The sequence below is a fragment of the Pholcus phalangioides genome, unplaced genomic scaffold (genome assembly GCF_987345545.1).
Source record: "Pholcus phalangioides strain wild (caught in Gottingen) unplaced genomic scaffold, Ppha-v1.0 ptg000039l_1, whole genome shotgun sequence".
Taxonomy (NCBI): domain Eukaryota; kingdom Metazoa; phylum Arthropoda; class Arachnida; order Araneae; family Pholcidae; genus Pholcus; species Pholcus phalangioides.
In genome coordinates, this window is record NW_028301625.1 from 605,001 (window position 1) to 628,507 (window position 23,507).

Sequence of the window (23,507 nt, forward strand, 5' to 3'; positions counted from 1 at the left end):
ATTCTTATTCATCCAGTACATGTTGAGTTTTAAATTTTTTTAAAACATTATACTTTTTCATATATTTTGCAGAGAAGTATTAGCAAGCAGAAATGTTTTGAATGTCCCTGATCTAGTAGACTGGAAAAAGAGTGGAGTTCCTCATCCTGAAGAAAAACTTGTATGTGAAAGCTTTAGAAAGTGTTTCATGACATTTTGTCGAAAACATAATTTTGTGTAATCGTAACTTAATTGTACTCATAAATTATTGACTCACCTACTGAAGTTGAAATGTATGTCTTAACCATCATAAGAGAAAAATAAAGGCCAAAATATATTTTATCCTTTATATGTGACTAAGTTTTTCTATGAGAATCGTTTGAGTAAGTGTAATACAGTCAAATCCCATTTTAACGAATCCTGTTATAGCAAAAATCTCGTTTTAACAAACACTTTTCTCATCCCCCAAATAAGTTTACATAGGAACAATGCTAGGTAACCTGGAATTCCATTATAACGAAATTTCATTTTAACGAAGTGATTTCTCCAGTCTCTTGGCATTTGTTATAATGGGATTTGACTATATATTACAAATAATATGGTTTCATTTAGATGTGATATTAGCAGTAGGCTTATTATACTTTCATTGTTTCAAATTGAGCACAACTCAGGTCTATCACCATTTATGGGCGATTTAGTACCTAGTGAGTTGTGCCGGAGATGTAACTGTGTGTGTAACCTAACAGTCTGAGTGCATATGTAGTGTTGCGTTTGATTTTTCAGTGCTGTCATCTATATTTCAGAAGGGAAGTGAGTGATGTGTTATGATTGAATTACATTTGTGCTCTTTGTAGATCTGTTGCTCTCTGTGGCGAGACATTTTAACAGGGAGATCGGCTCGCATTCGCGCCTTGAAGTTGGGAACCACAGAAAACCAACTTCAGCCGACCACCGCTATGGCGATGGTGGGGATTGAACCTGGGTCCTCGCGATGCGAGTCCGTCAATATGACCACTCGACCACCATAGCGGCAGGCTTATTACACTGGTAAGTATCAGAGGCAGAGATTTATGTTTCATTTATGAAAGAAATACCATGTGTCTGAAAATGACATCAACAGATCCAACATAAACCATACTTAATTTTTTTAATCATTCAAGTTTTCCCATCATCCTCATTTCAAGTGATACATGTGCTTGTTCTTGTATACCTTGGAGTATACAAGAACAAATGTAGATGACCCTTTACCATCAGTATCATGTTTTTTTTTTAAGTTGAGGCTAAGTAATAGTCAGACCCACTTATAACGAAGTCAGAAAGAGCAGCGAAAAACTATTCATTATATATATACTGGCATGAAAAATTATACATTTAAGCAAAATAAAACATTTTACATGTATGATACACATTTCTCAGTAATCTCTGAGCATTCTTAAAATGAATAGATTAAAACAGTATATTTCATTATAGATGAAAAATTTAATCAATCTCAAGCAATTTAATCATCATCAACCATTTTCAATCCAGTGCAGGATGTAGGTCTCCTCTAAACGTTTCCATTTTACTCTGATGCTTTTGCAATCCAGTTGACTCCAGCCACCTTGTTTGGGGATGCTTTCAAAAAAAATTATGACTGGCATAAGGGTTGTGGTACAAATAATTTTAATTTTAATAATTTTTCATTGTTTAATATGAAAAAGTCACCAAGTTCTGGAAAAATCACAAACTGAGAAACGGGTCACGAAATAAGAGATGGTCAATTTTTAAATTACCGATCAAGTTCCCATGCTTGAATTTATCCCTGAAAATCATAGCCTTTTATCAGGGTTCCCATCACAAAAGCTTGATAGATTTCTGCAATTACATGCAGTGGTGGTCAGCTGAGACTAATTTACAAATGGAATTAGCCGAACTATAAACAGATTTATTTTTTGTTCTGAAATTTAGGATTCTGGGTTCTTTCGTATGCCTATTTATAGATCCAATTTAAAATTTCAAGAAATGAATTTTTTTCTTTGTTTTTTATGATGGTGAAGGTGGAAACTTGTTCTACTTGTAAGTTATACTTATATGTGATATTTCTGGAGTATTGTTATAATAAGCAATTTTTTACTTCGTATCACCGATTCACAACACATTCCTGTTTTATTTACAGGAAAAAAAAAAAGTCAGATAATTTGCAGTTTATTTTCTAATATTCGTGATAAGATGGAAACACTTTTGATGAACTCATTTTTCACTTTGCTAACATATTCAATGTTTTTTGTGCTCAACAAATTGTCCTTGCATTATAGACATAAAAGATCACCTGATGGAACATTGTATTATTTCAGTTACAGCAGGGCTTTGAGTGAATATTCACATTCTCCTTTATTTGTAGACAACGCATAACTTTTCTATTTAAAATTCCAAATTGAAATATGCAAATGCCCAAACCATTTGACAGATAGTATATTTCAAGAATTGCTGAACAACTTCCACTATTTATTGATTTTGAATTGCGTCTATAACTTCCGAGATGTTTGTCCATTATATCAACACCACCCATTCCTTCATTATTTTTTTTTAAAGATTTGAGGCTGCAGTACCTTGATTTAGCTTTTGTGAGCATGACCTTTTTACATAGGCCAATGGTTCATGAGTGTAATAGTTTGATGCAACACAACTGCCACCAAAGCCCAGAAAAATGGAAATACCGAACCATTGGATTGATAATCTTTTAATCATCTGGAAGCAAAAGCTTCAAGAGGTTTTAACATTTTATCCTCATCATCACAAAATATATCAAGCACTCTGCATACATCGGCTGATGCTGTTGTCACAAAATCATTTTTGAAAATTTTTTCTTCACATCCATTCAACAGCAGATAATTGGCATATTCACCAACTTTGACCAACTAATAAAAACTATTCAAAGAGTAAGAAAGAAATCCAGCACCCAATATCAAGAACCCATTCTTCAGTCTGAAATTTCATCATACCCAAACTTTGCCTCTCTGCACATGACTGCTGATTAATAAACGGCAGTTCAATCAAGAACACTGAAGCCTGAAAATAGGCCAACACACATCAAATACTGGCCACGAATCCTACATTCTTGAAACACCAATGTTCCATAAATGGAACATGCATTTTTGAAGCTACGTAGCGTGTTCATGTGTAACAGTACAATAAAACTAATTATAATCTACTTTGATTGTTATGTTCAGTGATTGATATATTCATTACACAAACAAAATAATTTTTGATTTACTTCAAAATTAAAATTTTGCAAAATTTTAACCACTTTATGTACAAGATTTTGGCAACAAATTTGGATCATCTCTATTTGATGACTCGTAGATAAATCTGATAACTTTGTCCTAACCTAACTGCACGTTAGGAAAAAGATGAGGGAAAAAAATATTAAAGGAAAAAGTATAATAAAGTAGATAAGAGAGTGTCTTTTCACCCTCACCCTACGTATTCTCTTTTGCTCTTACATGTATAGACTAGAAAGATAAATTATATGTGTGGGGAAAAAACGCAACATCAAGTTGAGATAGAGTTACTATAAAGCTTCGCAATTGCAAAGATAGAGGAAAGAAAACATAGAACTTGTTTGAATTTATTCCACAGCATTTAGACACAATATCACACCCATGATTATAAAGAGGTTGATAAAAATGCAGGAAAAAATGTCAAAATGCTGACAAAAAAGTTTATATTAACTTGTTTCAAAAAATAATTTAATATAAATATGTTTATCTGTCAAGTTTTATGCCAACAAATATTTAAGTAATTGTACAGTGTGTTTACTATTTTATGAATTTCCTCAACTAAAAATTGAATGAGTATAAAATAGGTTATTTTATTTATAAAGTAACACTAATAAGACACTGAGATACAATAGTTTTTCTTGAATGTGCCAATTTATGTAATGGAGCTTGTTTTTGAAATGATTCAGAAGATGATCTGATATAACATCAAACTTGTTATAGCACCAAAATTCTTCTGGGCGGATCGTGCCGTTAAAACAGGGTTCGATTGTACTTTCCCCCATTCATGCATAAAACCAAGTTTTTGTTATTTAAATGAGTTTAGCATTGTAAATTTATTAAATTATGTTCATTATTATATTAATTTACATTTATCTTAATTTTCCCCCATCCATAAGATTTTTTGATAATATTTTATTATAAATTTATTATTGATATTTTTAATACACTAGTTATTAACTGCAACATAGTTGTTACAATTATTGCATAGCATTGTTTATCATTTCTGGGCACCATGTTGTGTATCACTGCTACAATGAGAGTCCAGCAAAGTTCATTTGGTCAGACAAGGGAAAGTCCCCAAAGTTTTCTTTGCGTATGTGGAAGTTTGCTTCAATATATGACTGTTTTGGATTATGAGCACATTCACAGAAGAAATTATGATCACAAACAGAAGTTCCACTGTATATGGCAGTGGTCTAAGATGGAAAGTGCTGGTTAAATATGACAAGAGTTGGAATGTCTGACTTTAGGCATCTGAGCAATTTTCATTAAAATAAGAACTTCAAATTTTTTAATTAATTGAAACTTTAAAACCAAAAAAAGTCAACTTTTAGCAAACTCTAACAAAATATTTAATAAAGACATGTATCCAACGAATTCAAACATTGATAAAAATTTGTAATAGGGTGCAAGCATGCATACATATCACAAAATGAAGTGAATTCCACTGATTTTTCAATGAAATTTTGGTTTTTTGATTTGAAAACTAACTGCTGTTATTTCTTATGTGAAACAAAGTTGAAATTATTCTTCATGAATCACATCCTTTTTTTAATTCTTGTCGGAGCCACTCTAAATTTTTTTGCAATGCTAGTTTTCGTTTGGTTGGTTGCCATGAGTAAACAGTTGCTGTCTGATCAAGAAAGTGACGATGCCTGTCAAAAGAAAAATGCAGAATAAAATTTATCCTTTAAACTTTTAAAAAAAATTGAAGAAAATTCAGTGCTTATACAAAAAACTGGAAAAAAACTTCAACCTTAAAAATTCTGTTGAAGTAAAAATTAAAAGTTTTCATCAATAATACACACGTAACTGTAAACTCTATAGTTGGATAAATCTTAAAGGTGTAGTGAACAGAAATACCAGCTGAAGCAATCAATTTGATGCATGTCTGTCTTGGTTCCTATAAAGCAGGCATCTTCAACCCGTTACTCACGAGCACCATGGTGCTCCCCAAAGTACCTAGAGTGCTCGATGCTGTGTACGATTTCGTGCTCGCAAGCACTTGATCAAAGTTTCTATTAAACACCTTGCACAAATTGTATTCAAGGACTGAAATCATCCTGATTCCATGCATTCGTAAAAAAACTTGCCATAAGGGGGTGCTCTTTTTTTTTATGATGGCAGTGCTTGTGACTAGGAATAGGTTGAAGAGAGACCTCTGCTGTAGAGCATAGTTTCCAAAACTTTTCAGTCCATTGGCCCCTTCTTCAAAAACTTCTCATTGCACACCAACCCATAGGATCCTATACAAAAACTTGTACCTTTCTTGGACCCTTCCATCGCCTACTTTAGAAAACATTGCTGTAGAGGAATGCTTCTAAACACACCTTTTCCTGATTTGCAAAAAGACTCTTTACGACTGGTGGTAAAAAATCTCTCCTACACTGCAATGATAGTGTTGCCAATAATAATGGGATTTGCTTTGCATTTCTATTTCATTTCTAAAATAATGTTGACTTTATTCCATAACTAGCTGTTACCTGCAACTTCACTCGTGCAGATTCTGAACGAGTGAAGTTGCATTTTTATGGTACTGCTCAGCAAAACCAATCATGATCGGGTCAGTCAAATCCATTTTTTTAAATCATTGCCAGACTATCAACGAGAAGACATCCATTGCAAATTAAAATTCCAACTGCAAGGAATAATGTTAAATTTTATAACTTCTGATGCCGAGTTGGAAGAGTATGGAACAGATCTCGCGCGCATGCATGTTCATCCACAAATAACAGATTTTGTCATTCTCTCAACGGTTTTGATCACTCATCATTTTTAAAGTGCTATGCATTTTAGTTCGTCACATTGAGTTTTATTGGTGTATATATGCTTATTTATTGCTTATTTGTATATACACATATGGTAGTGTGTGCTTTTTTTTGATGAAACCTATTAAAAGGTGCAATATTTTTATATTTTTTTCCCATTTGTTTGCGTTCTTGTATGAAATCTTCATTGTTTCTATTGATATTGCTGCTTTTTCTAATAGGCTCTATTGATATTTTAATTTGGAATGACATGCAATATTTTTTTAATACTTTTAATTTAATTTTTTTTGCATATATTTTTAATTTATATACATTCATATATTGAATTTTATTTGCGTGTACATGTTTATTTTAATATTTGTGTGGGTTTTTATTTTATTTATATATATTTTTTTAAGCGTATTTCTTAGTGTCATTTTTTATGAATTTTCCCCTTGCACATGTTTGTGTGCGTGAATATGTTATGGCTTTTTACTGATATCCCCACTATTTCTTTCCAATTTTATTGATTGTTTGAATTGTGTACCTTTCGAAGTGAGAGCCTAGGGCCTTGAACAGGTTTGTATATTAACAAATAATAATAAAAATCATTTAAAAATAGCTAATATACTACACGGAAAGCACTTTTTTATGTTTGCACAAAAAAATTAATTTTAAATCGCTATTAATTTGAGTGATTTTTTCGTCTCTTTTACGCACTATCAACGGTAAAAGCTACCATTCTCCCCGAGGAACTTAACAATTGATGAAAATCTTGCATATCCCAAAATGTCTAGCAGTAGCTCATTAGCCCTGGGGATTACAAAACAGGATTTAGCTAAAAAGACATCAGTAACCAAATGCTATTGTCATCCATTTCCTGATATTTCTTGTATTCATCCTTCCCCCTCAGTGATTTGCATCCTGTTGTTGAAATTGTAGGAAAAGAAAAACAGCTATGTCCTGTGCGAAGCCAGCGGGCACCATGACACTCAAGATGGTTTTGCAGGCTGTTTTCCCTGAACACATGCAATTATCGGTAACTGAATTTGTCTGTCTTTTTTACTCATTGAAAAGAGAGCCGCTGATAAGCATACAATGAGGGAATGCCTGTCGTCAAAGGTCCCTGGTTGTTTTTCGAAATGATATACAATATATTTTCCACATGAGGAAAAAAAAGCTCATTTCTACACTACAGCAACACCAACAATCCTGCCCCCCAAGGGTAGGGCTGACAGAGATCCAACCCTGGGGCTCAAGATAATTAACATTGTTTTTTGTTTTCATGCTATAAATTCACTATGGGGGGCCGCCAAAGATTCCAGTTTAGGAGGCCCCTGCTTTAGGATGTGGGGACCATATCAATACTTACCAAGAAGTTAGACAAGAAGCTATGGAGTGGCAAATTTTTTCAACTCATCCTTGATTGTAATCCATCTGCATATAGCATGGACCCTTTATTCCCATTCCTGCACAATTCTTTTTGTTTCATAGATAGATAAATTATGAAATTAATGAATTATGAAGTAATCACAAATTTGCACTGTTGGAATAATGAAACCATGACCTCCACAAGGGTCGAGTCTCCAGCCTGGGGACTCGGGACGACTCTTAATTTTTTTTTGTTTAATTTAAATGCTTTTTGAAAGTTGGTGACTTGGAATTTTTTTGGAAGAAATTTTGTGCGCTTCTTTTCTGCCCCCCCCCCAAAGGTTAATTTGAGTGGGGGGGGGGTTAATTCCCCACTCTTGAGCAGACATTAATGGATTTTTTTTGTAGTAAAAAAAACTTTTGGGAATTTAAAAAAATTAGATGAACACCTAACAAATAATGTGTACTGAAAAGTTTTGAGACTTTACAAAATGTCTAGTCTTATAAACACTAATATTAGAGGCGAAGATTGACAAGATATCTTATTTCACTTAAAGGGTTGAATGTACGTGATGTGTATTTCATTACTTTAATTTATCTATTAATACTATTAATTGTATTCAAAATTTATTGATTACAGTTTCTAAAATGCATTCTTCTATAGTGATAAAAATTTCTTATACATGTCAAATTCAGTACAGCAATGTGATGTGCTTTAACATTATTCTACTTCCGGCATCCCAGGAAATGAGTTCAGAGTCCAGGGGAATTCTCGGTTGCATTCTAGGCGGGATTGTGGGAAAACTGGATCCCAGGAGAGAAAACCTAGTGGGGACTTGGGATCCACTTTTCCCTGCAATGAGAAAAATACGATATGTACGGGATGACAGTTAATTCTATTGTGCTGTCGTTTTGGTCGTCCCCTCCCGAAAGGAATTTCTGGCATTTTAAATGTTTTAGAAGGGAGTGAGATGCATTTATCTCCAACCAATGCACACAGTACATTCTAGCCAAAGACTGAAAATGCCAGAGTAACATTTTTTTTATATCTCCTGTTGGAATTTTTCTTTTTGCTTTCTTCCTCTGAACACTCTCCATCTTCAATGATCCTTTCTTGATCTAATTCTTTTTTGAGTATTCTTTAAGCCCCAAAGCAGAATGTTTTGCATTGTTCTGCAACGAGCCCTCTGCTGACTGGAAATTTTCTGCAGTAAAAAATCCCATAATAGTGTGTTTTCTAAATTTTTCTTAAAATTCTTCCAGATTTTTCTGCAGTAGCACTGATTGTCTTGCAACATACCTCACATTTCAGCATATATTAGGGTCTTCAAGTTATTCTTCTACATCCCCTTCATTCAACTCCAGATGCTTTGCCTAAGGGAGACTTAAATATGTATAATTACGAACTATCTCCAGTTCTACACCATCCCAGAAAAAAAAAGTTTTTTTAGGAGACAGCCTGAATGCCACAAGATCATGAGATTGGTTTTGTTTATTTTCACTTGCAATTAATTTTTCTTGAAGTATGTAACAAGCAGATTTATTTTTTTCTGAAGTTAGGTTTTTGTATTGGCAAGCAAAAACAAATATCTGTATGATTATCAAAAGTTCACCCTGCAAAATACCAGAATCTATTGGGAACTCATCAAAGAGTTACCGGTTCTCACTCTTTCATAAGCATTTAGAAGAAAAGATTTGGTAAATTTTTATAATTTCGTCACTAAGGCCCAAACCATCTAATTTCCACCAGAGTAGGTTTCTGTCGACTGAATTAAATGCCTTAGAGAGGTAGACAAAATAGGAATTTACCTTGCCAGATGGTCTGTTATGGTGTATTTGGATGATTGGACTTAGTGTAAATATATGTTCAATACAACTTCTATGTTTACGGAAGAGGCCTTAGGATTCCAAGAGTAGGTTGTTTGCCTCCGACCAGTTATAGAGCCGCTTATATAGTTACGAGTGGCAAAAACTTGTAGCAACAACTCAGGAGGAAAATACCTCTGTAGTTTGCCGGGTCAGCGGTGGGGGCCTTTTTTGTGAAGCAGACATATGATGATTTTGTTGCATGAGTCCGCGAAATGTCCGATTTTAAAGATAAAATTGAAGAGGTTCATGGCTGACTGAAGGGGGAGGAGATTGCTGAAAAATTCATTTAGGAGCCATCTAAACCTGGGGATTTTTTTGGTTTCAGGAATGAGAGGATAGTAAAGTATTCAGATGAAGAAATTTGTTCATCTAGAATGGAGGAGGGATTGATTGGGGACCGGCTCATCTCATTCCAAAAGAGGCCTCAATCGAGGAGGCAAGTAATGTTGAGAAATAGCTAAATCAAACTCGTTTAAGGATAGAAGATGATGGGGGGAAAGAGAACAATGGTTTTTAAAGGGGGTTAAGAGCAACCCAAAATTTAGTGTTGGTTGATTACAGATGTCAAAGTGTATTTTTTCAAAGAAAGTTTGTTTTTTAAAGACAGATTGAATGGAAATTTTTTCTAGCTTTGACATAACAATCATACAAGTCTTGGTAATTGTACCGCCTGGCTCTCCTCAATCAGAGATGCTGCTGTATTTTAATTTACCTGGTTTTTAATTTACCTTCAAAAAATCTGGGTCCCTTTTGAGTGAAAGTGTGTCCCTGTAGAACAAAACTAACTTGAAAAAAGTATGGTCCTCCCCCATAATTCACTGGTAACTCTATGAATTTTTTCCAGCGTGCCCCAGGTCTTTGATTACCTGCTTATATATCTTTATTGAGACAGCGGCGGGCCTTGTTCTGGGTAGGAGGAGGAGGATATATTTGATTCACAGTATCTCTGTAAATCAAATAAATAATTCATTTCTAAGAACATGTTCTAGCCAAAGGTTCATTTACTTTCATTGTCTACTAGTAGGAAAAGCCTCTGAAAAATGAACATGAAGAATTTAGCACATGTAATAAATCTAAAACAAATATACAGTCGATCAAATACACAAATACAAATACAATGCCACAACAGGCAAAATGCCCAACTAGGTGGCTGATAAAAAGATGCCCATAAAACTATGGATGTCATATATTTTAAAAAAAAACAGCAACCCAATTAAAAATGCAATTAAAACGAATTATAAACAATATATACACATGATAAAATATTATACAATGCCCATAAAGAATACTTATGGTTGTCTTATTCAAAGCTTATAATGTTCCCATTTAGAAAGTTTCTCCACTTAGTATGACTTATTTTTGTCCGTGCGCGCGCATCCCAACTCTATAAATAATTCTCATTAAGATTTCCTGTTTGAAGTGTTTTCCTGCTTACAATGTTTTTTATGACAGTTTTTTGAAAAACGTTATAAGCCGGATCCACTGTAATTAAAAGTTAGAGGCACACATTTATATATTTACTAATAAATCAATCTATAAATTCCCTTCTGATTGATTTTTTTATTTTTAAAAAAAAAATCTTAGCTCTCAATAATATCTTCTGATTTAAAGTAAATGAGATTCTCTCTCTAAGTACACTCTCTCTCAGACACTTATCTTCCGATTTCCTATTCATATAAATCCTTGCAAAGCGATTTCCTCATAGAATGACTTTATTTTCCCTCCCTGATGGTCCACCACTCTGATCTGTCACCATTTAACTGCCACATATTTTCACACCTGAATATGGGAGCTATGTCAGATTTTTATTGATGAAACTCAAGTGTATTTGTGTGCCTAACATTCAGCGTGTTTTTTGTTCAGTAGGTAGTGCCATCTATCTAGGGCTGCAACTAGATACTTCCTCGAATGGGGCAAGCACACATTTTGGCACTCAGTGTAATGTAAAAGAAGCAGTTATAAAGGGTGAATTCGGCGCCTTCCAGAGTCCGGGAGAGGGGGCACTAGACCCGCCTGCTTTCCCCCTCCCTAGTTTCAGCCTTGATTCTATCCTCAAAATTTTATTTGAAATTTAGTGTATACATATTTGTGTTGTAGGTCTGTGATTTTTATGGCGACCAGAGCTTTTTTCAAAGGAATAGCCAACTCAAAATTGGAAAACCTTAGAAAATCATATTTTTAGCCGATTACCACTGTGCAATTGCGTGTTCCAAACCCGGATTTTCACCAAAGGCAAAATTGGGGAGGGGAGATGTGAGTAACCCGGTGTCTGCAGGTTAATAGAAGCTCCGAAATCTGGAAATTCTGTGCATGGCCCCTCATTAAGGGAAGCAACTAAATATCTGCAACAACCCACGTGTATATCAATACAATACAGCAAGGTATACAAAGTAGTAAACCACTTTTTCAAGGTCGTGCAATCATGATGGACTATGCAAAGGGAAAAAAACGTTGGAGTTCTTTCTCTCTACTTTTTTTCTTCTTGGAACTAGGAAAGAATGCGTCCCGCAGGATGCATGGACCAAATTTTTATGCGTTCTTTTCTGAAATTCTGGATATTTGACGCGCTATAGTGAGTCAATGGCATCTCTGTCAATAGCGCATTCATAATATGCTTATAAAATCAATACTCTCTATCGAATGATTAGCTATTCTGGTGCACATATGCGAGGTAAGAACAGCACTAATTATACATTTTTTTGAAATTTTTATATAAAGAAGAGATCCATATCTTCAATTGCGCTGATCAAAGAGTTATCTTATCAAAAGATAGCTAAGAATACTTCTCAGAATTAGGGAGCCCTTAGATTAGACTAACAAAATTTTATTGTGGGGTTAGGGGTGGATCCATAGAAATGACCCACTATTATGAAATGGTTAGAATATAAGCATTGATGTACCTCAAAATCCCTAATGTGTGGATGCAAAAAGGAGAGGGGGGAGATAATGTATTCTATAACACTAGAACCAATCGAGGAGACATAGGTGATGTTACTATTATGGTCTCCCAAAACAAACCGTTCAAAAGTAGTACAGCATTAACCTCACCAAAATCAATCCGAACATTTCCTTGCCCAATCTCACCTGCAATCCACAGATGTCCTGTCTCAGAAAAATTCCCGAGATAGGTCAGGGGGGCCCTTGAGCCAACGCCACCACAATGGCTGTTGAAATCACTGCCAATTATGAACACCTTACCCCAGTTCAACAGAGAATCGCACGCATCAAGAATTTTGGCAAGCTTAGAGTTATGGCTGTTTGCGGGTGAGATATAAAGAAACTTCTAGAATTAATTTTGAGAAATCTTGGAGCATTTCATATATAACTAAGTGGAATTTTTTAAAACAGCTTCGTCTAGTGTCTCCTACAGGGGACACCAGGACTGAAGAGGTTGAATTGGTCCCAATTCTATTTTGAGAATTGATGACCTGAAATTTCCTACAGAGTTATGTGCCTTTGTGTCCATTTCAGAAACCATCACTAATGCATTCAGCAAGTCCTACAGAAAGGTTGAAATTGTGTCCAATGCAAAAAAAGCCTTCTGGAGATATTAAAATCCTACGATTCTATTAAGTCCTTGGCCAAACAGTTGTGTGTGCATTATGAGATCAGCATCAAGAACAGGGCCTTCATGCCAGAATGGTTGTGGAAATTGCTAAAATGCTGCACCAAATAAAAAGTGTCCCCAGTGCCTTAATAAACTACACCATATGTATTAATTGCACAACCAAAAGTAAAAAATTGATTGAAAAATATACTTAAGAAACTGAAATGCTCTTTTTAATGTGATTTTTTGTTTAAATTGAAGTCGTGTTGTATTTTTCTTATAATGGTCAGTGTTTATTTATGGGTGATGAAAATCAGTTATTTATCACTGGCAAGAGCCAGAAAAATAAATCATGAAGTATCCCACCAATGGGATCAATCAGCAGTAGCAATTTAATTACAACTTGAAAAGGGGGAAGTACACAAGAGACCAGTTTCAAGATACATCTGATTCTTGTATAGAGAGGAGAGACTCAAACACTCAACTTTTATCCCCCCCCCCCCCCGTAAAGAGTTGATTTTTCCTCTAGCTCAAACAGCACTTCTCTGTGGTACTGCACATAGTCAAGTACACTAATTTAACATAGTTTTTTTCCAAGACTTTTGTCCTATTCACTGCTATATATTTTTAACTCTATTGCATGCCATACCCTGCTCAAAACATATACTGTGGATATAGCATACCAAAAACTCCCTTAACCTATAGCACAATTTGGATATAACATACTGCAAAAAAAAAAAACGTGTAAAAAGTAGTAAAAAAACAGAAGTATTTATGTACATGCATTTCACGCAGGTGATATCTTGATGTTTTTCACAGAAAGACAGAATTTTTTAAATAAAAAAAATGTATTGCCAAAATGATTGCATTTCCTGATGATAGATACACTGTGATGTTCTACAGCTGAGTGGTTATCTGTTAGTAAAGAATATAACTATTTTGACAATAAAAATCTGTTGGCTTTCTGTGAAAACTGCATCTATTGTTTTTTGAATTACTGAACTTTTACTATTTCCTGTTACTTTTGGATCACCTGGGTTCATAGCAGTGATAAAAAAATACCTGATATGATCTTAGAATGAGTATAGGAATAGAGAGGGGGAAACCCTGTTTTTTTGGTTTAGACTGCTAATGTCATGTGGCCTATAAATGATCTTTTCCTCCTGTGGTCATTTCCTATGTGTTTACCTCAGCTTTTTGGGAGTGCTGTCTGTTTACTTGCATTATTTTTGTTAATAATGGTGCTTTCATGCTGTACTAATACAGTCAAATTTTTCTATCTCAAAACTGATGGGGCCGAAAAAAATTTTGAGATAGTTTTCAAAAAATAGTTTTTTTAGTAAGGCGGCAAAAAATGGCAAAAAAACTTGACTGATTTATAAACTAAAAATACTGTACTATATTTTACTACATACTTATGATATTTATTGGTTAAGTTACACAATCAATGTTTAATCACACTATATGTAAATACACTAAAATATGTTCAGATTTTTTTTTTTTCAAGTGTTTTTTAGTTGAAATGTTCCAAATTCCATGTTCAACATTATTCTGAGATTTGTTGAAATTTAAGTGGTTCACCAGATCTGATTCCTTCATCACTGAGATGATTGGTTTGAAACCCGTAGCTTCCTTGTAGCAACTTTGAATTATCTGTTGGCCGACTTTCTGCCATGCTGAACAAGACATTCATCCCTCCATCAATCACAGTATCCACCTATGATCGACAAGATCCTCAATACAAAGAACTGTAATATGAATAATCCTTTGTTATCAGTTTCTTTCACCTCCGGAAAAAAGCCAGAAAAGGAATTTTTGTGTTTTTATTTACTATCATTGGGCTTGGCTTTCAAGGTAGAGTTTTTCGAAAATTACTTTGAGACAGAGAGGTGAAAATTCATTGATTTAGTACAGAAAATACAATGAATTAACATGTGTGTTTTTCCACTAAATAAGCTACATAGTCTTGCTAATTTTTTAATAAATATTGGAATTTAGTTCAATATTCACAAATATTTCTGCACTTTTGAATAAAAATTTAGTAAAATTTTAATCTATTTGTCTCTGTGTTTCGCAAATATATTCATGTTCTCTTGGCAACCAAATTTTCCGCCAACTATAGTGGTTCAGATGCGTATTCTTCACCTGTTTTTAACTGACTGCTCTTCTGATTCTTAACCAAATTGCACACAATTTTTGTATATGAAAACTGGTTACTTGACATATCTGAGCAGTTCAAAAAAACTAAGCACAAATTTAGTGTGCTTTTCTTTTTAAATAATTTATCTTTTCTATTAATACAAACTAATTAACACTATACATTTAAAATAATTAATCATTATGATTGCGGGAAATCTCATAAATCATGTAACAAAAGAAGGAAAAATATTTTTATTACTAAAAAATTATTTCAGGACAAAAAAATTCTTATCGAAAAAATTAGAATAAAATTTTAACTTCTGAGAAATTATAAAGAAAGTCAACACAAAAATTCTAAATTTATTTCTTTCCAAAATCTGAATTTTCATCAATTTATTATTTCTGTCATTAATTCCAAAATTATATTTTTGATTAATTCTAGAATTAGTCATCTTTCATTGTTTCCAACTATTTTCTGAATGTGACTGGCGGACCACAACAAAAATCTCTGAGGCCCTCGGACCAAGGGCCAATAATCTGCCATAAGGTGTACCAAACATGAACCTTGCAAATCACGAATTGCATAAAATAAACACCAAACATGACAGCTTTGCTAATATAGGTCACATGTCTCACTCTGAGCACCTGGTCGGAACAAGGCATGAATGGACTTGGTCCCTCTACTTCTAAGGATGTTATAGGGAAAAGCAGAAATCCACACGGTTTTAATAGCATCAAACTACTACCGGTTGAAAAACTATGCTAATTGAAAAGCAAATTGATTGACGACAAGTGGAATTTTTTAAAGATTTTTTTCCCTAAATTAATTGTATAATATTGGCAACTTTAAATGAAAACAGTTAGTGCAAATTTTCAAATAATACCAAAAAATTCATGTTCTGTATATCATGTACTGTAATGAATTTTGAAAAGGTTTCAGGTGGTGTATCAACCAAAAACTATATTCATGCTATATTGAATTAACTAGGTGGTGCATACACTTATTTTGTCCATGACAAACTCAATTAGAACTGTAACTATGACTTTTGTCAAGATGGGCAAACTTAGCCTTGCCAATACCCCTCCCCCCAACAGAAAACTCCATGATCCAATAAGAAAGTATTATTTGTGAAAATATTGTTTTTTGAATTATAAAAAAAAAAATTTTCTTTAAAATTGTCTACTCTTCCCCAATACTGCTGCCCTGGGAGTTTCTCCCCCCCCCCCCCGCTTTAGTTCCAGCACTGATTTCAAAATAATGCATTTTATGTTCATATACAACTGCTACATGAGATAATTTCAAGACCTCGCTTATGACATACAACATCTAGAGTCCCCAAAGGAAACTATGTTATAAGTCGGACTCCAATTTTTATGACCTAAAGATGAAATGTCATAGCTGATAGGTTAAAAACCTTAATTTCAAGTGTTTTAATCAATGAGCAATGACATTTCATCTTTAGGTCATAAAAATCTGAACCCTAGTTATAAGTAAATTTGACTGCATATGTGTACATATAAGCTTCAACAATCAGAATGATCATATTATGTTATCATAGATTCAAAATATTGTTGGTCCGGTGTTGAATAAAAATTTAAAAACAGTTAAAAAATTTTAACTCACCTAATCTCCTTATTTTTAGTTTCCTCTTTCTCCCCATCTCTACCCATAATCACATACTCATGGTCTCTATCAAGAACAGCATTATCACAATTATCTCTAGCCATGAGTTCACGAATGGTATCTTTTATGTCTAAAAACTTTTCAACACCTAGAAATGAGTAATGTTGAGTAATCGTGTATAACAACAAATTGAATATGATAAAATAGCAACTACAGTCACACTCGTTTATACCGATCTGGGTTGTAATGAGAACTCTGCTATAATATCAATAATTGGTGGTGGTGCTGATTCCCATAAAGCATTGTTTCTCAATCTTTTTATCTCCCGGCACACTTGAAGCTATGGCTCAACTTTCAAAGCATACTTGAATTAAGATTTTAAAAATTTACAGTTTTAATGATTTAATTACTAACCCAAGCAAAACAATTTATAGCTAGAATGTACTATAAAGACAACATTCCTGAAGCAAAATTATAAGTCATGAAATGATGTTTGTAGACTCTTTTAATAAATAATTAAATAATTACTTATAAATAGAATAAATTTCTTTTACTATGGTACAGTGAAACATTACACTTGTAACACAAAAACTAAAGACTTTCCTTAGCACAAAATTGGTGTTTTCTTTGTTTATATTTCTCAATGGGATAAAACCATAGTCTGTGGGGGGGGGGGGGGTGCTGAAAGAGATGAGTCCTGTTTTTTTTTTAAACCATAAATTTACTTCTTTGGAAGGGATCTTTGAAGATCTTAGCATAAGGCCTGGCTCCATAATATGAAAGGAAAGCCATGGATAACCCTTATTGCCCAGTCCACACTACAAAAATTACATTTCTCTAGGACGTTTTTGTTAACAATGGCCTATTAATAATTCTCCTTTCACTGTGCTTGAATATCAAGTATGAGACAGTATGTACTATCTAATAAATATCTTTCATCCTTACATGCCACAGATGGCAAAGGCACGTAAGTTATACTGTATATACACAGTAAGGGAGAGGTAGGTAGCTTCTTTGTGAAATATCATATGGATGAGAGGCAGGATGGTATTACAGAGGCCCCACTCATGGGGAAAGTATGATAATGAGATTTGGCACAATGACTTTTGAGAGTGAGTACGGTAATTGTAGGCAGTTCCTTCGATCTAGGTAGTGGCCAAGAACATCACTTTTTTTCGAAAGCCATGGACCACCATTGTGGGGTGGGCGAAGGGGGGATGAGCTCACGTTCCCTGAAGCTCCCAGATGCCTGCAGACATACTTAAAAAGTGTTATATTGTGAATTTTGTCACTTGGAAGCAATTTTCGAACACTTTTTTTGAAATTTAGAAATATCTACTGATCCATTTCCAAGAAAAAGAATGTGAAAAATTAACACAAATGCCTATCACCCCTTTCATAGAACAGCAAATGAATTCCTCATTTTACGCTGTGTAATCATTAGTTTTTATAATGAATTTGATTCAGAAAAACTCTTAGATCAAATGAAATTATGTAATATGCCATACCTTAAAACATTTCTGTCAATTAAAGCTCTCAAGAGTCAAAAATATAACACCTATGTCAAACACCAAAAAATGGTGAAGTACTCAGCCCAACAAACATAGGGCATAAACACGAGTACAAACTGGTTGAAAGCAGAATGAAGAAAATACTAAGGAGAGAGGTCAAGTTGAGAAATGGGTGAATGCAAAAAACAGCAATCATATGCATTTTTTGAATAAATAGGGGATAAAAATCTAGCTGTCCCTTATATATAGGGTTGGATAATAACAAAATTGTAGAATGAACGTGCTACTGGCAACAATATTAATTTATTCATTTTTTTCATTTTCTTAATCTTATTCGAGTATTGCTTAGACATTCTGCAACTTTTTTAGAGAAAAAAAGGTACTGAACTATGATAATAGACATTGTTTTACAAACCTTCTTTGAATACTTCTTTCACCCGAAACTTGATATACAAAAGTCCATCTTTGTGCCTTGTGAGATTTTCTACTTTGCCACGCCATACTGCAAAAAGAAGAAAAATATCTTAGATTAACTGTGGTTTAAAAAATCTAATTCAATTTCCCAGAAAAATACAGTTTTTTTGGTTAAAATTTAGACTCTGCATAAATATAGGTCATTAAAAAATTCTTCATTCACTCATAAAACATTTTTTGAATTAAAAAAAAAAATTCTTTATTTTTGTGTTGCTGTTTTAATTTCATTAATTGATAAAGATTTTTAAGAAGTAGCCATTTGTTCTGCTAACACAAATGAAATTTACTCATATACATAGAATCATAATTTTCATTATATATTTGGCATGGCACTATGCTTAGTATCAGCTAAGATAATTAGGGAGAGTGCTCTAAAGGTATGAGAGTACATCAATACCGGTTAGTATGTTTAAGCACCCATGTGGATCATAGAAAAATACAGGACGGTATGATAAAAGTATTTAATTAAAGTTTGTTTGCAAAATGATCTGAGATAAGAAACCTAATCAAAATGCTTTCAAATTTTAAATAAATACTCATGAAGCAATGGAATTTTATATGATGAAGAAAAAAATTTAAAAAATTATTGCTTTGGGAAAATTAATAATTCATTATGGTTGAAAGTTATAAAACTTTAAGAGTGACATTATAAATGTTCAATATAATACTTTTATAATTCTGATACTAGCTGAAATTGCAAAATAGCATGCACAACAACAGATGTAAATGTGTTTGCACTGGCATTATGCGAAATCATAAGATCTAGGCAACTGAATTCTCAACAGGCATCATTTGCCTCTTTATTATCCAAAAGTCCTAGTGCATTATGCCTATAAATGTGATACAGCAGAATGTTCTGGTGACATTGCTAGCACATTCACAAGTATCCATGTGATTTTTAACTTCACAGACATTTAAAGAATGTTGCATTTGATGGACTCACCACAAATATAGTGTAACTGAAAAAGCCAACATGTCTCATATCCAAAACTTTCACATCTGTTGAATATTAATTGCATTCAGTGGCGGATCCGGGAGGGGGGGGGCGCGATCGCCCCTCCCAAGAGCCTTCAAGCAAACATAACTCCAGTTACCTCACTTTTATTCTTTATTAATCCTTAAATTTTTTAATTAATTTCCTTTTTTTCTCAAAGTTCCTTTCCCTAAAATTTGTTCCCCAAGTTCCACCTTGAGATTTCTTCTGCTGGTAAGGTCGAAAAAATAAAGAAGTCATAGCCGGAGGAGGGTCAATTGTATTCCCCCTGTAGAACTGTAAGTTCTACAGGGATTCCATACGATTCGGCTGTCACGCTGCCTAGCGCCTAAGGGCTCGTGTAGAGAGGCAAAAAAATGTACACCCTTCAGTTTTCTTGGTAACGCGCAATAAAGCACAAGCCATCCAATAAGATGAATCATCGTTTTCTAGCCTTTGTTATCTCTTTTTTTTAAAATTAAGTTCTGAAACACGCAAGCTTGACGAGGATCAAAAAATGGCCATATCTTCGAAAAAAACTGTTTTTGGTAAGTAAAAATTTTAAAATAAATGGGTGTTAAGAAAATTAATTCTATTACTTTTGTAGCACATCTGGGGTTTTCCCAGAGAATGAAGCTGCATTCGCTTTCGGATTCACTGATAATGACATTAACGGGGGGTTCCCCACAGGGTGAGGCTAACAGGGCTCAGGACGATTCTCATCATTTTTTGATTTTCACTTTACAAATTCACTATAGTGGGGCCTAAAAGTATGAAAAATCTCAGCAAAGCCCCCCCCCCCTCTCCTCGAAAACGTAGCTCAAAAGCCCTGCGCCAGCAGGTGAGCATTTGAACACACATAGCTTCTCTATAATGTCTATGAAAATATAGGCCTCGGCCCCATCTAATAATTAAAGCCTTTGTAATTTGAAATAAGTACCTGGATTAAACATTATAAGTGGATCGTGCGTATAATGCTTTTCCAAAAACCGCCATAAAATCGTTTTAAGCAGAAAAACGCTTTAAACATTCAAAGCGTTTTTCTTGCTTGCAACGTCTCTATAGTCTGAGCATTAGTTGAAGATGGAACCACGAAAATGAATCGCACTAAACTTGAAAAGGTTCTAAGAGCAGTGCCGCAACCAGATGCTTGGTCAGCATCTTGGTGTCCCTTGTAATGTTAAAGGGCAGGTAAAAGGTTGAAATTCACGCCCCCCCCCTCCGGTCCAGCGCCCGGGGCACCAAACCTACCTCCTCTTCCTATGTTTTGGCCTTGAGGAACGTTATAAGTGGAATCTACTATATAAAATTGATTGTGTGGTGTCGGATGTTCTGCGGGAATTAAATTTAACCACTATCTTTTCAGACAAAAAATCTGAAAATTAATATTGTGCACTTGATAATCATAATTAAATATTAATGAAAATCATTCCAATTTGCATGAAAGTAAGCTTTTGCTATTTAACGTATCTGTGGCGAAAAACTGTTTTTGAATAGGTTTTTGACAACCATATAGTCTGCACAAAATTGAATAAGAAATTTATTATTTTAAATCGCGCAATATTAGAATTTCATTAGGAAGTTTTTTTACTCTTAAATTTTTCTTAATTATGCAGACAAATTAGTACCCACATATTTTATTGAAATATGCGTCAATTATTTCTTGTTATCGAAAACAGTCTATACTTGTTTCAATAACTTTTCAATGCTATATTTTCATATTTAAAAACATTTTCATATTTTATCTTGACGTCCTATTCGAATAAGCAAGATTTACCATTTAGTATTTCGTGTATTTGTGTTTTCAAGATTTTATATTTCCTGATTAGTAATTCTCTGAAACTCGTGCTTAGGTGGTTCCAAATTAAAGTTTTCATCCTTTATGAGTTGTTTATTTGAAACCGAACCAGAGATTCGGGTTAGGAGATTGAGAGTAATTTTGATGTTCAGTCAGAAGCGCATTTACGGTTTTGCCGATTTGAAGGCTATTCAAATTTCACCACCCTTCCACTCAAGTCTAATTTTCTCAACTACTCTATCCACGAATTTTCCATCCCATGTTATAGCCCCCCCCCCACTCCTGCAAGTACACCTGTATTAAAGTCACTCTTTTAAAGGTCCGTCCCACGAGAGTTTGCTAGGGGACGCTGGATAGGATAATAAAAGTCTTTGTCAGGATCCGTGGTCGCCTCAGGGAAGCAATAATTTTTAAGGCTTTCAATACAAATGCAGAAGAACAAGCGTCTTCCTTTGTGAATGACCGAACAAGCATGGTTTACTTCATGCCGGCTGTTATTTTTGCGGTTTATGTCCGACAAAGACTTTTATTAACTTTAATTATCTTACCCAGCGTCCCCTAGCAAACTCTCGTGGGACGGACCTTTTAGTCATTTACATGTTTGCACCCTGTTTTGATCACACACGTGTTTGACGCTGGTTTTGGTAATTGTTTCGTTACTTACACACGCTCTAGACAATACCGTCTTAACGCATTCCCCGCGGGCGGGGGCCTCAAATGCAGAGGGGCCTCTGGTTTAAAATTTTAAAAGTAAACGTGTCTCGCCAGGTAGGGGGCTCAGAAAAATTACTTTTTCCGAGGGCCCAGTATACGCTTCTGACGGCTGACTCTAGGCCACTCACTGAACTGGTCACTCATTTGATCATTCACATTCTTACTCCCGCTCTAAGTCACGCTTTTGCTCATTCACGCGCTTGCAAACTCTCTAGGTCACTCACTGACACAGTCACTTGCTGTCTGGGAAGAGGTGGGTTTATTTGAGGGTTATAAAAATTTCACCGCCCTTCTCCCATTTTGCTAATTTTCTTGGCCACTCAATCCTCAAATTTTCCGATCTTCTGAACTTGCCGCCCTGGGCTATAGCCCATTTAGTTCTCCTGTAAATAGGACATTGTCTTCAGTAACGGGGCATGAGGATGGTTAAAATCAGTGTTGCAAAAAAAAAAATTGAGGGGAAAAATTGAAAAATTACAAGAAAAAAAAAAAGGCTGATGGAATTCAATTTTTCTAGAACTAATAGAGATATGAATTATTAGTACAGTAGACTCTTGCTAATCTGGCACATATCACACCAGGGTGTACTGGGTTAACGAAATCGCCGAATTACTGCAGATTGATTGAAAAAGTCCATTTAAATAACAAACTTCTGCTCATAAACATGTGCGCACTATGTTTTCCTCTTCTATGCTCGGAGAAAACCTGCCTAAAAACACCGGATTACTGGAGGGATTATTGAAAGTCTGACTCTATACATAGTAGGATGGGAAACTTTATTTGAAGACAAAAATGGGTTTCAGACGCAAAATATTTTCATAAATCGGGTATACAAAGCTGGAAATTTGTAATTTTTTTAATTTTATCGTCTCGTTTGAAAATTATAAGTGATAAATGAGGAAGTTAAAGGTATTATTTGTAAATACAGACATGTCATAAATGGGTGTTTTATTGTGTGTAGTACTTATTTTCATTTTAAGAAAGGATACAAGTTTGGTGTGCTATAAAATTGTTCACAGAAAGAAAAATTAATTGTCTAGAACGTGAGTAACTGAAAGAAGACTGCTTAATGTTCTCTACACCAATCGCGAAGTCCTCGAAGCGTATACGTGAACACGAAAAGTTGCTGGAGTGAGTGTAGCTCGGCTTTGGATCCTTGAGTTTCCAGCAGCGGTTCCGAACCTTTTCAGTGCATACGCCAAGCAGATCATGAGTAAATACTAAACAAGGTATTGAGCGAAACAAGAGGAACCACCTTAGGGACCCCATGAATGGAAACAAAGTCCCTTTGGTCGGGTCCAGTGCCGAGTGGGGAGTACTGAGCTGATATGAATTAGTACGAGACAAGCAGAGCCAGTTGAGGGCCCCACATGGATCTGCCGGCAAATAGATAGAATTCTCTATCGAACGAGACAGACCCCAGAGGGCTCACCTGGAATCACTGATGTAAACAAAGCTCATTTGGCCGATCCCATCACCGGCATTCAAAATCTGAACAGGG

The 23,507-nt window shown here is 34.6% G+C and overlaps 2 protein-coding genes across 7 annotated transcripts in view; one reads left to right on the forward strand and one right to left on the reverse strand.

Moving 5' to 3' along the window:
• The window catches only part of LOC149065437 (pre-mRNA splicing factor CWF19L1), a 104,385-nt gene extending 104,057 nt beyond the window's left edge, over positions 1 to 328 (forward strand). For all 5 annotated transcript variants that reach the window (XM_089253798.1, XM_089253797.1, XM_089253795.1 and 2 more), the window contains one exon: positions 73 to 328. In XM_089253798.1, the coding sequence (XP_089109924.1) occupies positions 73 to 220 (148 nt within the window). In that variant the 3' untranslated portion in view covers positions 221 to 328. The remainder of the gene's footprint in view (positions 1 to 72) is intronic.
• A 4,239-nt stretch (positions 329 to 4,567) lies between these two features.
• Positions 4,568 to 23,507, reverse strand: part of LOC149065441 (complement C3-like) — a 278,201-nt gene continuing 259,261 nt past the window's right edge. For both annotated transcript variants that reach the window (XM_089253977.1, XM_089253976.1), the window contains 3 exons: positions 18,463 to 18,549; positions 16,537 to 16,684; positions 4,568 to 4,894 (listed from right to left, as the gene is read on the reverse strand). In XM_089253977.1, the coding sequence (XP_089110103.1) occupies positions 4,771 to 4,894; positions 16,537 to 16,684; positions 18,463 to 18,549 (359 nt within the window). In that variant the 3' untranslated portion in view covers positions 4,568 to 4,770. The remainder of the gene's footprint in view (positions 4,895 to 16,536; positions 16,685 to 18,462; positions 18,550 to 23,507) is intronic.